At 39.8% G+C, this 13,816-nt stretch overlaps 2 protein-coding genes across 2 annotated transcripts; both read right to left on the bottom strand.

Annotated features, from left to right (window-relative positions):
- Nucleotides 1-1,919, bottom strand: LOC104418956 (SKP1-like protein 1A). Its single transcript, XM_010030438.3, has 2 exons — nt 1,462-1,919; nt 1-353 (listed from the first exon to the last, which is right to left on the bottom strand). The coding sequence occupies exons 1-2, from the start codon at nt 1,780-1,782 to the stop codon at nt 180-182; spliced, it is 495 nt and encodes a 164-aa protein (XP_010028740.1). The 5' UTR covers nt 1,783-1,919; the 3' UTR covers nt 1-179.
- Nucleotides 1,920-8,344: 6,425 nt separating this feature from the next.
- Nucleotides 8,345-10,325, bottom strand: LOC104418955 (SKP1-like protein 1A). The gene is made up of 2 exons (XM_010030437.2): nt 9,932-10,325; nt 8,345-8,771 (listed from the first exon to the last, which is right to left on the bottom strand). The coding sequence occupies exons 1-2, from the start codon at nt 10,250-10,252 to the stop codon at nt 8,598-8,600; spliced, it is 495 nt and encodes a 164-aa protein (XP_010028739.2). The 5' UTR covers nt 10,253-10,325; the 3' UTR covers nt 8,345-8,597.
- Nucleotides 10,326-13,816: the final 3,491 nt, after the last annotated feature.

Genomic DNA, 13,816 nt, shown 5'->3' with positions numbered 1-13,816 from the left:
TTTTGAATTCGTGAAATTTTCACTTGAACATTCATTTATAAAATGTCAGAAAAACGCACCGAAGAGTACACTTTGCCAGAAGCAAACATTCAACAAGCCAATGTCCGATACGGAGTTGGGCAGCAAAAGAAACAGAACTTCACAATATAACAAGACAAGACCCGGAATTCTCAGAGGCTTCATTCGAATGCCCACGGGTTCGCCTTCCGCACCTCTTCTTCCTCTTCCGGTGTGAATGAGGTTTTGATATTGAAAACTTTTTGTATCTCTTCCGGAGTCTTACCCTTAATCATGTCTGCCACAGTCTGGCAGCCCAACTCCAGCAAAGTTGGAATTTCCAGGAAATTTGCCGCCTGAATGGATGCAAGGATCAACTGATGAGCACCAACATTTTCTTTTTCACCAACATAAAGAAGCAAGCTTTAACCATCAAGTCATGAATCACATTGAAAAGCTCTTTTGAAGGTGCAGGTTGATTGGAAATATGCACATCTTGCACCTCATGTTGGCCATTCATGTTGTGTTATCTGGGTACAAGTGGTTTTACATTATGAGAGCAAAAAATAACCAATAGATCCCATTGAAGATCAGACTACTTACCTTGATTCACCTGCCAAACAAAATGAGATCCATTTCGAACAAAGCCAATGCTGAACTAGAATAACCCATTATTCGAGGCCTAGCACTGCCCTCAAGGCAAAGCTCACGGATCGTGCAGATGACAAAAGCAAGACTTGTAGTAATGTCGGACCGACCTAACTGAATTTGCGAGTAGCAATGTCGGACATACCTAACAGAATTGAGGAAAAGGAAACCTGTCGACATTGACAAGGCCAAAGTGAATACTAACCTGACTAATCTAAAGCCAAATCCCGATCCAATATCCTGTTTGAAGTTCCGAAGAGGGCTTCAAGGCAATTTAACGTTCTAAAAAATAAATCAAGAACTTACAATTGAAAAGGAAGGCGTAAGTTCAAGAGAACTAGTTCACCAAAGTCCCGGTTTTGCAGGAGCAGGAGCAGGAGCAGGAGCAGAAGGTGTGTTTTTAAAAGGATAAAATGATGGGGTTTTTCGTTTTTGTCTGTTTCCTCCACCATCAAGCATGCGGGATTGTAGCTCTTCGGTTTGGCTTTAACCATATCTCGTGTTCGGGTTTTAGGAACATTACAGTCGAATCTGTTCAAGAGGACGACAAGAGCCAGAGAATGCAATGCTCAAGAGACGAACATTCATCAGCTGAGCTATGAGAGAGGGGAATCGAGCTGCCTAATGGCGTGTTAAGCACCTATTGAACAACACTTCGCACTCTTAGAAAGACAAAACAAAAGAAATTCCAGGATCGAGCATCGATCACTCCTCAGAAACCAACAATGCAGCAAAGCAAACGTCATTGCCGAAACGAAACAGCACTCCGCCGCAAGGAAAACCAACGAAATCGAGACGGGGACAGAAAGTACGGACCTGGATGTAGTCGAAGAGAGTAGCCTGATCGACGGCGACGAATTCCGCGTCCCAAGCGCGGAGGCTCTCGGCGTCGACGCCGGCCTCGGCGTGCTTGCTGCAGAACTCCACGACGCCGGCCAGGATCTTGCCGGCGATGTTCGGCAGCGGGATAGGGGTGCCGGCGCAGTTCTCGCCGATCATGCTCTCGAGGGTCTTGGACAGCAAGGCGGCGGCCTCCTCGATCTCGAAGGTCGCTCCGTCGGAGCTCCTCAGGGTGATCATCTTCTTTGGGCACGCCGGCGGCGAGGTGGAGAAGGAGGAGGAGGGAGGAGACGACATGGATGGCTCGCTTCGTCGTTGAGAGAGGGAGAGAGAGAGACACGTGCAGAGAAAGGAGTTCGGAGAGAGACTTGCAGAGGAAGTTGCTACAGAGAGAGAGAGAGAGAGAGAGAGGGAGAGGTCGTGTCGTTGACTCGCCGACGTTGCCGAAGACGAAGGATTTTAACATACGGAAATATTCCTCCAATCCGCTCGATGGAGAGATTAGCCGGGGCTGTTCGTATTATTCTGCTTTTCCGGTGAAATTTAAAGTATTTATAAAATAATAACAAGAAAATTACTGTTGTGATGATATTTGTATTTTGCAGAAGTTTCAAAGTGTTTCAAATTTAGAGAAATTCAAATGGGTGGGTCAAGAAATTTCAATTAAGCAAAAAATAAAAGATAAAATCAATCACGTCCGGCATAATTTGTTCTATCTTCTTCTTTTTTGTCCTTTCCTTCGTAAGCTTAAACTCATTGGGGCCACATAGAAAACTGGCCATATAGAAAACTGCTGATATGTATATCATTTACTTCTCCGTCTTGTATCTATTTCTTAATGGTGTAGCTGTTGGAAATATGGCTTCGAAATTGGGTAGAATAATGAAATCGGATTGAGTAAAATAACTCGGATTTTGAAGCGTGATATCACTTTCTTTAATAATTTATTTGCCCCACAACGTTACTAATAGTCACTGGCAAAAATCCTCCAGGATACAACAAAGTCTCGGATGAGAATATTATATAGCAATTCAAGTATTGCTATCTAGTATTTCTTCAGGGTCTCTCTAAAAAACAATCGAAAAATTGGCTACTGTTTTTCAGAAAGAAGACTCGAAAATAACCACTTTTTCTATCCGAAAATGACAAGTATATATATGAAACAGTCTTGCAACTCTTCGTGAAAATTGCAAACAAACACGTCTTTAAAAAATTGTTCGGATAAACAAATGTGACTCTTCGGAAGAAGTTGAAAAACGAACAATTGCAACCCTTCGGGAAAAGTTAAAACCGAATAAGTAATTTTCCAAAGGTTGTATTGAAAAGACACAAATAAAATTCGGAATAATTATAATTTTTTTATTAAAAAATTAATAACACAAAGGGATTAGTGTTGATTAAACCGCACACGCTAAGTGCGCCAAAATCGGGCACCCGCACGCGAGTATGGTGGGGTCTAGCCTTACCCAATCATTCTTTAAGTACATAAAGAAAAACCCGCATTTTTAAATTAGCACATTCTCTCCCACTTTTCTTAGAGACAAAGAAAACACTCTGTTTGTTTTAACAAACAAACCTCCAACAGTAGCTACGCTATTCGATTATATTTTGAAGGAACAAAACTTTTGAAGAGATGTATGATGATGTGAATTTCAGACAAAAGTCGCCTGAAAGGCCACTTGAGGTTGCGGCGTGGGACACCAAAGGTTGCGGCAACCGACCTCGCTATGACCCAGGCGAGGTTGTGAGTCGCCTAGGTCGCAGTGACCTCCAGCAACCTCACGACGAGACCGTTGGTCATCGGAGTTCGTGACGATAGCTCGCCCCGACCCAAGCAACTTCTATGATCGCCGCGACCCAAAACCCAGATATGGGTCGTGATGAGGTGGAGGAGGTCCCGCACCGCAACCCAGGCGATCTCCACAACCCAGATTTGGGTCGCAGTGAGGTCGTGGGTCGCCAAAGGTCGCGGTGAGCTGGCAACCTCTGTGACCACCTGGGTCGCAGCAAGGCGGAGGAGGTCGTGCGTCGCGACCCAAGCAACCTCCGCGACCCAGATCTAGGTCGTGGCAAAGTCGTGGGTCCCCGGAGGTCGCCACGAGAGCTCGCCATGACCCAGGCAACCTTTGTGACCATCATGACCCAGAACCTAGATTTGGGTCACGGCAAGGTGGCGGAGGTTGCGCACCACGACCCAAGCAACCTCCGCAACCCAAATATGGGTCGCACGACTAGTCGGCAACTATTGCCGGGGTGCCGTGACCATGCCGGCCTCTTTTAGCCTGTTGCCGACTCATCGCAACCTCGCTGGCCTCTCTGACGAAGAAAAAGATGAACAGTGTCCGAGGCATTCCGAAAATGCTGAAAGCCCAAGGCAGCCTTGGGTTTTCGGCCTTTGGAAGGCCAACATTCCTTGAATGTGGGTTTTAAAAGTGTTCCCAAACACTCAATATTTGAGCAACTGGGCTTTGGACCCTAAAGATAATTGGGAAAGTTAGTCCCAAACGCTTCAAAGCTTTCCTTTCACAAAGTAGCTCTATTCTTTTTTGTTGGGAGTCCACAAAACAAGCCTAATATCTTCATTTAAGGAAATTACGGAGCCCAAGTTCGAGCTTCACTTACACTCAAAAGCTTAAGCCAATAAATTATGAATCATCACAAGAGAGCTCAAATATATTGCACTTTTGTCAATTTGATTCTAGATATTTTAATTTTACCAATTTAGTCCTAAATTTTTTAATTTTGTCAATTGAATACTAAATATTTTTATATTTTGTCAATTGAGTCCATCAAACTAATTAAACCCAAAAACCACTAACGTAGACATCGGTCATCCTACATGACACAACAAATCTGATGTAGATAATTTTTAATAATTGTTGACACCTAAATTTTGGCGACCCGTTTATTCATTTATCGCATTAAAAATTAGGGATTAATTTTAACCCCTAATATATATTATATATATTAGTTAATATTAATCACATGGCATATAATTTAGAAGCATTTTATTTTCATTTTGTTTTATTTTTAATTTCTTAGGTGAAGGAAGATTTTTCACATATTAGTTCAAGCTTTTCATATTTTTAGGCAATATACGCCAAAGAATGTATTTTCGAGCAAAAAGGAAAATTTTGGATAGAATATGTGAAAAATACAAAAGGGAATATTCTTAGGTGGATATATTTCAACAATATATTTAGAGGTATCATGCGCGAACAAAAATGAAAAAACATATACGATAGAGATACATTTTTTAGACCTATATAATACCTCGCGTGCAATTTGTTTGGGGGAGGCCACACATATCAATCCACACGGCCGTACGTTGAGGAGGGAGGATTTTCGAAATTTTGGAGAGCAAATTACGTGAGAAAATTCTGAGAGATTTCGAAAAGTTTGAGAGCAAAAGTGGTGGCCTCTCTCGGTTTCCTAGGTCAAAGAAAAGAGAAAAGCAACCGGTTTGCAGGAGAGTACAGCAGAGAGAGAGCAGTGCAGAGTGACGTGAGAGAGAGGACAGGTCAGAAAAAAAAAAAAAAAAAAAAAAAAAAAGAAGACTGGTCTTCTTCCTCAGGGTGCTGGTCTTCTGCCGGTTGCTGGAATCGCGTCCCTGCACAGTGCCGCCGCCACTGCCCATTCCCCGTGCCGGCCACCGGTGCTCCTGCGGCCCGCCTGAGCGACCACCAGTCAAACCGCTTGTCACCGTTGCTCCGCCACTACCCAGTCTGCTGCTGCGAGCCAAAGCTCCGCCCCTGTTACCGTCGTTCCGCCGTTGCCCGATCTGCGACACCGGAGTTCCGTCTCACCCGTAAGCTCCGTCGTCGCGTCTGCCGTCGCTTCTGCCGACGCCGCGTTTCTGGGCGACCTACCGCACCAGCAACGATGCCCCGGCTCCGCCTCTGCCCTGTTGCCGCCGGAGCACCGTTCGCTCACGCCCAGAGCCTGACCCGAGCCGGATCGCAGCCCCTCCGCTCTGACGACGCCGCTGCTATTCCTGCTTTGTTTGCGTCTGCAGCTCTCCGCCCAGCTCTGCTCCGCGCCTCTGCTCAGGCTCGAAGCCGGTAGCTGCACCTCCTCACCCGAGCGACCACCCGAGCCGCTTCCATCGCGACGATCCCGACGCCGCGCCACTGCACCACCTCCGCTCGTCCGCTTCACCGCCATCCGAAGCCCGTGATCCGAGCACCCTGACGCTGCCCCCGCGACGCAGCCCCGTGCCGAACCGTGACAACCCCCTCGCCGGAGCCCTCTCCGGAGACCCTCGTCGGAACCCTAGCCGACGAGCTCTCCCTCACCGGAACCCCTCATCGGACCCTTGAACCAGCGGCCCAGATTTCATTTTTTTTTTTTTTTAATAAAAAGGAAAAAAAGAGAGTTAAATTAGGTATTTTTGCTTTACTTTATTAGGCAAGCTTAGGTTTTTTCTTATTTTCTTTATTATTATCTCTTTATATGGTGTTTTCTTTGGTTGAAATACCTATCTATGCATAATTGGAAATCCCAATATATCACCTGATTCGCAACCGCGCCAGGGCTTTTTATTTCATCTATAAGGCTTTAGATGAAATAATTAATCAAGCGGGAGTAAAATTGATAATTTGATCTTTAAGGCTTAAGATCAATTTATCGATTTTATTAGCGAAATATTATCTCTTGATCCAAATGATGTGCGATTTTTGATGATTTTGAATGAATTGTCTCGTTTTAATTACCTTGTTTATCTCGAGATATATTTGAGTTAGAATATTGCATGTCTTAGAGTTTACATGTTTAGAATGTGAATTTTATTTCAAATTTAAGAAAAAAATCAAAAAAATCCAAATTCAAATAAATCAATTTAGGTTGCTAGATTTTAATTGCATGTTTAATTATTTGGCAATTATTAATTTTAAAAAAAAAAAAAAAAGGAAAAACACAAAGAAAAGTCATTATGCATATGTCATGTAGAATTATGGCATTCTTTGCACGTCATTGCATGTTAAGATTGCATATTATAGGTTTAGATAATTTCTCTTAAATAGATTGCATGCTTATTAAGAAAATAAAAATCATGTACACGTCATATAGAATTAGTTTCATACAATGCACGTCATTTAGTGATTTTGGTTAGATGCATTTAATTAGAAATTGCCCGTTATTAGAATTAGGTCATTAGATTAATTTAGATTGCATATTTAAGTGTTGCATTTCTTTAATTTCGAATCTCATGGAAAATACAAAAAATATTTTTTAGAATAAATCTATCTCATGCTTCAGGATAGACTACATGCTTATTTATGTCATATCACTTAGGTCATATAACTAAGTCATGTTGCCATGTGATATCATTTCATGTTAAATTAGTGACATGCATTGCATAAAGCACGATTCTCATTAATTAAATGAAAATAAAAAAGAAAAAAAGAAATTGCGTGTTAATTAGAAATCATATCTAGGATTGTTGATGTGAATTCTGATCTAACAAGGCAGATGCTTTCGTTGCTTTGAGGTAAGTTTCTGCAATTTATTCATTGCTTTATCTGGGTGTTAAATTGATGATTTGCGCACCCGTATGATCACTTCACATGTTAAGAAATAAATTTAAAATCAATCCAAACTGCTTGCCAAACATTTTTCAAAATAAAAAGAAAGGTACCGAAAGGGCATTAGAGGAATCTAATGTAACCAAGTCCATGTACCCATAGTCTCAGGTTCGTAGGAGTAAAGTGAATCTCCCGTTACTTTACTTGGGTTTCTAATCGACCCACCAAAAATAAATTAGTGGCGACTCCTAATTTAAAAAATTTGCATGTTAAGAACTTGAACATAAGTCGCGAATTGGTATGAGCTTGGGAGAGCCCGAGTTAAGTCTAGGCTTAACAATCCATTAGCCAAACCCTAAGTGGTTCACACCTAGAAAAATTGGTCGCGACAATAATATTTTAATTTTTGTCTTTTTTTTTTTTTTTATAAAAAATTCTTCTTCCTCTTTCTTTTTCTTTATTTTTCACCCTAGGCCGACAAGGTTGTCAATAAACCTTTGCTAGCCACAAGCAAGGGCACCCTCGTTAGCCACAAGTGAGGCCATTAGGCCATCTCCCAAAACCAGGCGAGGGTCACAATGCCCTCCCCTAGCCAAAGGGCAAGGTGGCCCTCATTTGTGCTAGGTTTAGGAAGGGGGAGGAAAAGGAAAAAATAAATAAAAATTTAGAAAAAAATATTATTAAAAATTATTCATGTCAAGATCAATCGTGTCATGTTGGATTGCTAGTGTTCATCTTAGCAATTTTTGGACAAAATTACCCTAATGAATCCAATTAGTAACACGTGAAAATGTCTAGTACTCAATCAGCAAAATTGAAAAATTTAAAATTGAATTTAGGTTTAAAGACATTTTGAACAATTTTCCCGCTCACGTCCAAGGCTAAACAAGGATATATTAACTTATCCCACACCACACAAAATCCAAATTAGCGATTTTCAGATAAAATTGATTGGATAAATTCAATTGACAAAACATGAAAAGGTTTAAGACTCAAATCGGCAAAATTGAAAGGTTTAGAATTGGATTGACAAAAGTACAATATGTTTAAGATTTCTTGAACAAATTTTTCGCCCAAGTCCGAGCCGAGTATCAAGTATGCTCCCCTTAATCCAGGTATCTTTCTTCTCAACTTAAATCTCCATCCCATCACGTTGGGAATTGCCACTGGGATCTAGACTTGATCGCCAAATTTAAACCCGTCAATATATCCAATTGAATCGACCTTTACTCAAAAGTTTAAGCCGATAAGTTATGAGTTAATTAAAATATATAAATAACTTCATGCTACACTAATTATTTGATATGGGATTTTTCTTTTAAACCAGCTCACACATGTATCTCAAAACTTCTACTTTACAGGGTCCTCGTGTACAAGAATATGCTGGAAGATCAAACCTTCCCTAAGTATTGAATACGTGAAATTTTCACTTGAACATTCAACCATACCATGTCAGAAAAACTCACCGGAGAGTTCACTTTGCCAGAAGCAAACTTTTAACAAGCCAATGTCTCATACGTCGTAAGGCAGCGAAAGAAACAGAACTTCACAATAGTAAAGATAACACAAGACCCTGAATTCTCTGGGGCTTCATTCAAATGCCCACTGGTTCTCCCCACGCACCTCTTCTTCCTCTTCCGGTGTGCATGCGGTCGTGATTTTGAAAGTTTTTTTTATCTCATCCGGAGTCTTACCCTTGATCATGTCTGCCACAGTCTGGCAGCCCAAGTCCAGCAAAGTTGGAATTTCCAGGAAATTTGCCGCCTGAATGGATGCAAGGAAAAACTGATGAGCACAAACATAAAAAAGCAAGCTTTAACCTTCGAGTCATAAATTGCATTAAAAAGCTCTTCTGAAGGCGCAGGTTGATTGGAAATAAGCACATCTTGGACCTTATGTTGGCCATTCATGTTGAGTTATCTGGGTATAAATACTTTGTACATTATAAGAGCAAACGATAACCAATATAGATCCCATTGAAGATCAAACTACTTCCCTTGATTCACCTGCCGAACAGAATGAGATCCATTTCGAAAAAAGGCCGATGCTGAACTAGAATAACTGACTATTCAAGGACTAGCACTGCCCTCAAGGCAAAGCTCATGGATTGTGCAGATGATCAAAGCAGGATTTTAGTAATGTTAGCCCGACCTAACCGAATTTGTGAGTAGCAACGCCGGACCTACCTAACAGATTGAGGAAAAGGAAACCTGTCGGCATTGACAAGGCCAAAGTGAGTACTAACCTGACTAATCAAAAGCCGAATCTAGATCCAATATCCTGTTTGTTCATATGGGCTTCTTGAATCCTAAACTTCCGAAGAGGGCTTCAAGGCAATTTAATGTTCTCAAGTAAATCAAGAACTTAAAATTAAAAGGAAGGTATAATTTCAAGAGAACTAGTTCACCCGACTCCAGGTTTTGCAGGAGCAGAAGGCGTGCTTCTTAAAAGGGATAAAACGATGGGGCTTTTCGTTTTTATGTCTGTTTCCTCCATCATCAAGCAGGCAGGATTGTAGCTCTTCGGTTTGGACTAAACCATCTCTCGTGTTCGGGTTTCAGGAACATTATCATAGTCGAATCAGGCTCTCACTGTTTGGCGGAGCTGTTCGAGGGGGGCGACAAGAGTCGGAGAATGCAATGCTCGTGAGACGAAAATTCATCAGCCGAGCCATGAGTTCGTGACCTCAGCAAATGCAGATTCGGGGTGCATACAGAGGAGGGAATCGAGCTGCCTAATGGCGTGTTATGGGCGCAATTGAGCAGCACTTGCACTCGTAGAAAGAGAGAAAAACAAAGGATTCCAAGATCGAGCAGCGATCACCCCTCAGAAACCAAAAATGCAGCAAAACGAACATCGTTGCCAACAGCACTCCACCGCAAAGAAACCCATCGAAATTGACAAAGGGAGATACAATTACGGACCCGGATGTAGTCAAAGAGAGTAGTGTGATCGACGGCGACGAACTCCTCGTCCCAAGCGCCGAGGCTCTCGTCGTCGACGCCGGCCTCGGCGTGCTTGCTGCAGAACTCCACGACTCTGGCCAGGACTTCGCCGGTGATGTTCGGCACCGGGATCAGGGTGCTGGCGCAGTTCTCGTGGATCATGTTCTCGAGGGTCTTGGACTGCAAGGCGGCGGTCTCCTCGATCTCGAAGGTCGCCCCGTCGGAGCTTCTCAGGGTGATCATCTTCTTCGGGCACGGCGGCGGCGAGGAGGAGGCGGAGGCGGAGGGAGGAGACGACATGGATGGCTTGCTTCGTCGTTGAGAGAGAGAGAGAGAGAGAGACGTGGAGAAGAACCAATTCGGAGAGAGATTAACCGGGGCTGTTTGTATTATTCTGCCCTTCCGTTAAGATATTAAATATTTTATAAAATTACAAAACAAATTACTATCGATATTTGTATTTGGATTAATGCTATGAAAAACCTAAACCGGTATATATGATAAATTTATCTCAAACTAATTTTTTTCTATCAAAAACTCTAAACCAATACACATTTAACAAATTTACCCAAAACCGGTATATTTGTGATAAATTTACCATCAATTAATTTTTATTAAATTTTATTGTCAAATTATTAAGTTAAATGACACGTGACAGTTGACTAGTATACCGATTTGAGATTTCACTCTTTGTTTATCATAGTTATATAATTTTTGTAATTTTTTTATATTAATCTAATTTAATGGAGGATATATTTATCATAAATGAATCAATTTAGCGTTTTTGGTAGTCGAATAAATTAGTTTAAGGTAAATTTGTCACAAACATATTAGTTTATGATTTTTTATAATCAGTTGGGTAAATTTATCATAGGTGTACCAGTTTAGGATTTTCATGATCAAAAAATTAGTTTATAATAAATTTATCACACGTGTATCAGTTTGGGATTTTTCCGGGTATTAGCCCTTTGTATTTTGTAGAAGTTTCAAAGCGTTTCAAATTTAGAAAAATTTCAAATGCATGAATCAGGAATTTTTAATTAAGCGAAAAAAAAAAATAAAGTCAATCCCATCAGCCATCTAATTTATCCTACCTTCTTTCTTTTTTCTTTTCATTTTTAAGCTTAAACTCAATGGGATCATATTAAAAATTGCGAGAATAATATGTAGATCATGGACCACTTAGACATGTATCTAATTCTTAATGGGGCAGTTGTGCAATTCAATTATATTTTGAAGGAACAAAACTTTTAGAGAAATATATGATGAGAACGATCTTGATTTTAATGGAAATATGAGAATTTCAATACTTTATGTGGTCTATATATGATTTATATGTAGGTTCATTTTTCTAGTTTTAGCTTCTTTAGAACTTTTTAGCATCCAATTGACTGGATTTTTCACCTCTCGAGAAACACATGAATAACCTTTTAAGGTTTAGTTAGTAGAAATTTCATTACTTGCCATCACTAGTCTTCAAATCGTAATACCAAACACGAATGATTTAGGTACAACCTTTGATTGAACTGAAGATAGAGAATTTATACGATCATCAGCATTTATTTCTCTTGTAAGCTATGCCACACGACATCGAAAAATATATTTGATAGTCTTTCCTTTTATTCATCACAAAAACTCTCATCAACCTCCGATGGCCTTACATTTCACGTTTATTGAAAAAATATAGTTGACAAGCTTATTTTACGAGCATGGAATGCACATCAAAGGTTTTTTATCTTTCATATGCGGCAGAAGTACACCCTAAGTGCCAAAACTCGGCACGAAGAGACTCAAGTGCCAAAAGTTAGGAAAATGACACTTAATTGCCAAAATCGGAACAAAATGAATTACTTAAGTGTCAATCCAACCAAAATGTTGACATGGTGATTCTCCAGCTAAGTAAGTGCGAAACGGCGACGTTTTGCACGCTGACATGACTAGACAATACAAAAATGACGTCGTTTTGGTGCTAATGTGGTAAAAAAATTAATATAAAATTAATTAAATTAAATTAAAAATAAATTTATTTAAAACAATTAAAAATAAAAATGTTAAAATATTTTAAGAAAAACTAAAACTTAAAAAAAAAAAAAAAAGGGAAGGGGGCAGCTAAGAGCGAGCCCTCGCCGCCCGCCTCCTTTTTTAAATTAATTTTTTAATATTTGTATTGTTATTTTCGAATGTTTTAAATAAATTTATTTTAAAATTTAATTTAATTAGTTTTTATATTATTTCTTTACCATGTCACCACAAAAACAACTATCGTTTTTACATTGACTACCCACATCGGCTTGCAAAACGTTGCCATTTTACATTTATTTCGCCGGAAAATTGCCATATCGGCATTTTGGTCGAATTAACACTTAAGTTATCTATTTACTCTAATTTTAGCACTTAAGTATTACTTTCCTAACTTTTAACACTTAATTATCTTTTCGTGTTAAGTTTTAGCACTCCAAGTGTCCGGTACTCTTTCATATGCCCAAGGAAAAGGCACTGCATCAGGCATTTGGTCACAATCGATTGTGCGATACTTTCATCGAATTTTAAGTCTCTTTGACTTCTCACTCTACAATTGGTAGGTTTCAAAACTCAATTCCATACGCTTGTCATGACATGGCTCGGTTTCCCAGGGATTCTAGATTTCAAGTCTTGTTCAAGGCACAGGACATCTCATCCTTTGCGTAAGGCAACAACAGCACCAACCAGCAGCAATATTCATGGCTTTCCTTTAGCAAAGTAGCTCATATTCATCCTGTTTCCTGGAGTCCTCACCAAGATGCAAGCACACACTAGGATATCAAACCCTCATTAAGTATTAAATCCGTAAAATTATTGCTTGACTATTCATTCCGTATCATATCAGAAAAACTCACATAAGTTTTCACCGCGTGAGAAGTAAACATTCATCGAGCCAATGTCCAACCCATATTAAGGCAACAAAATAAACAAAACAAGAGATTATATGCTGATTTATAGATATGTCCCAGACTTCCAATTAGCAAGGTATTCAGATGCAGATTTTGCTGGTTGTTAAGGTGATAAGAAGTCAACGACAGGATACATATTTATGTTGGGAGGAGGTGCAGTATCATGGAAGAGCGAGAAATAAAAATCCATATCTTCTTCTACCATGCAAGCGGAGTTTGTAACATGTTTTTCAGCTGCTAGTTAAGCTATTTGGCTATGGAACCTCATTAGGAAATTATCAGTTTTTGATTTTGTAGATAGGTCCATATAGCTATATTGTGACAATACTTCTACAGTGTTGTTTATTAATAACAACAGAAGTCTTGAGGGGTCTAAACATATAGAGGTCAAGTTTTTTACTATAAAGGAATCAATGCAGAATGGTGACGTTGCAGTAGATCATATTCCTACAGATGATATGGTTGCAGATCCACTAACTAAAGGCCTACGCCCGTGTGTATTTGAGCGACATGTCATTAGCATGAGCCTAGGAACATCTCGGAATGCTGTTATTTAGTGGAAGTTGTGTTTTTTTTTTCTTGAATAAAGTTTCTGTTACAATTTAGTAACACTTTAATATATATGTGTCAACTTTTGCATTCAATAAAATATTTTTGAATGAATTGTTATTATGTTGAATATATATATATATATTATTAAAAGTCTCAATATATTGCTTAAACCTCTGGTGAATGTTAGGGGTATCTAATTATTAGCCTTATACATATGTCTTGTTATACATAAAGAAATGTTAACCATAAGGACAAGACATATATGAGTTCATTAGAACCATAAACACATTATCTAGTGGCACAAGTTTTTTGCCACTTAAGGTAAGAGAATGGTGATTGACAAATGGGATCTCTATGACAGATGTTATCCATATGTCATACT

Source organism: Eucalyptus grandis, chromosome 4, assembly GCF_016545825.1.
Source record: "Eucalyptus grandis isolate ANBG69807.140 chromosome 4, ASM1654582v1, whole genome shotgun sequence".
NCBI lineage: Eukaryota > Viridiplantae > Streptophyta > Magnoliopsida > Myrtales > Myrtaceae > Eucalyptus > Eucalyptus grandis.
Note: the sequence above shows the minus strand (reverse complement) of the source record. Positions and strands in the feature narration are given on the sequence as shown.

What these genes read in the sequence shown, in the direction of transcription:
- LOC104418956 (XM_010030438.3), bottom strand. Translation starts at nt 1,782, where the DNA reads ATGTCGTCTCCTCCCTCCTCCTCCTTCTCCACCTCGCCGCCGGCGTGC. An exon ending in CTCTCTTCGACTACATCCAG is followed by an intron (nt 354 to 1,461) that starts GTCCGTACTTTC and finishes GCATCCATTCAG; the next exon opens with GCGGCAAATTTCCTGGAAAT.
- LOC104418955 (XM_010030437.2), bottom strand. Translation starts at nt 10,252, where the DNA reads ATGTCGTCTCCTCCCTCCGCCTCCGCCTCCTCCTCGCCGCCGCCGTGC. An exon ending in CTCTCTTTGACTACATCCGG is followed by an intron (nt 8,772 to 9,931) that starts GTCCGTAATTGT and finishes GCATCCATTCAG; the next exon opens with GCGGCAAATTTCCTGGAAAT.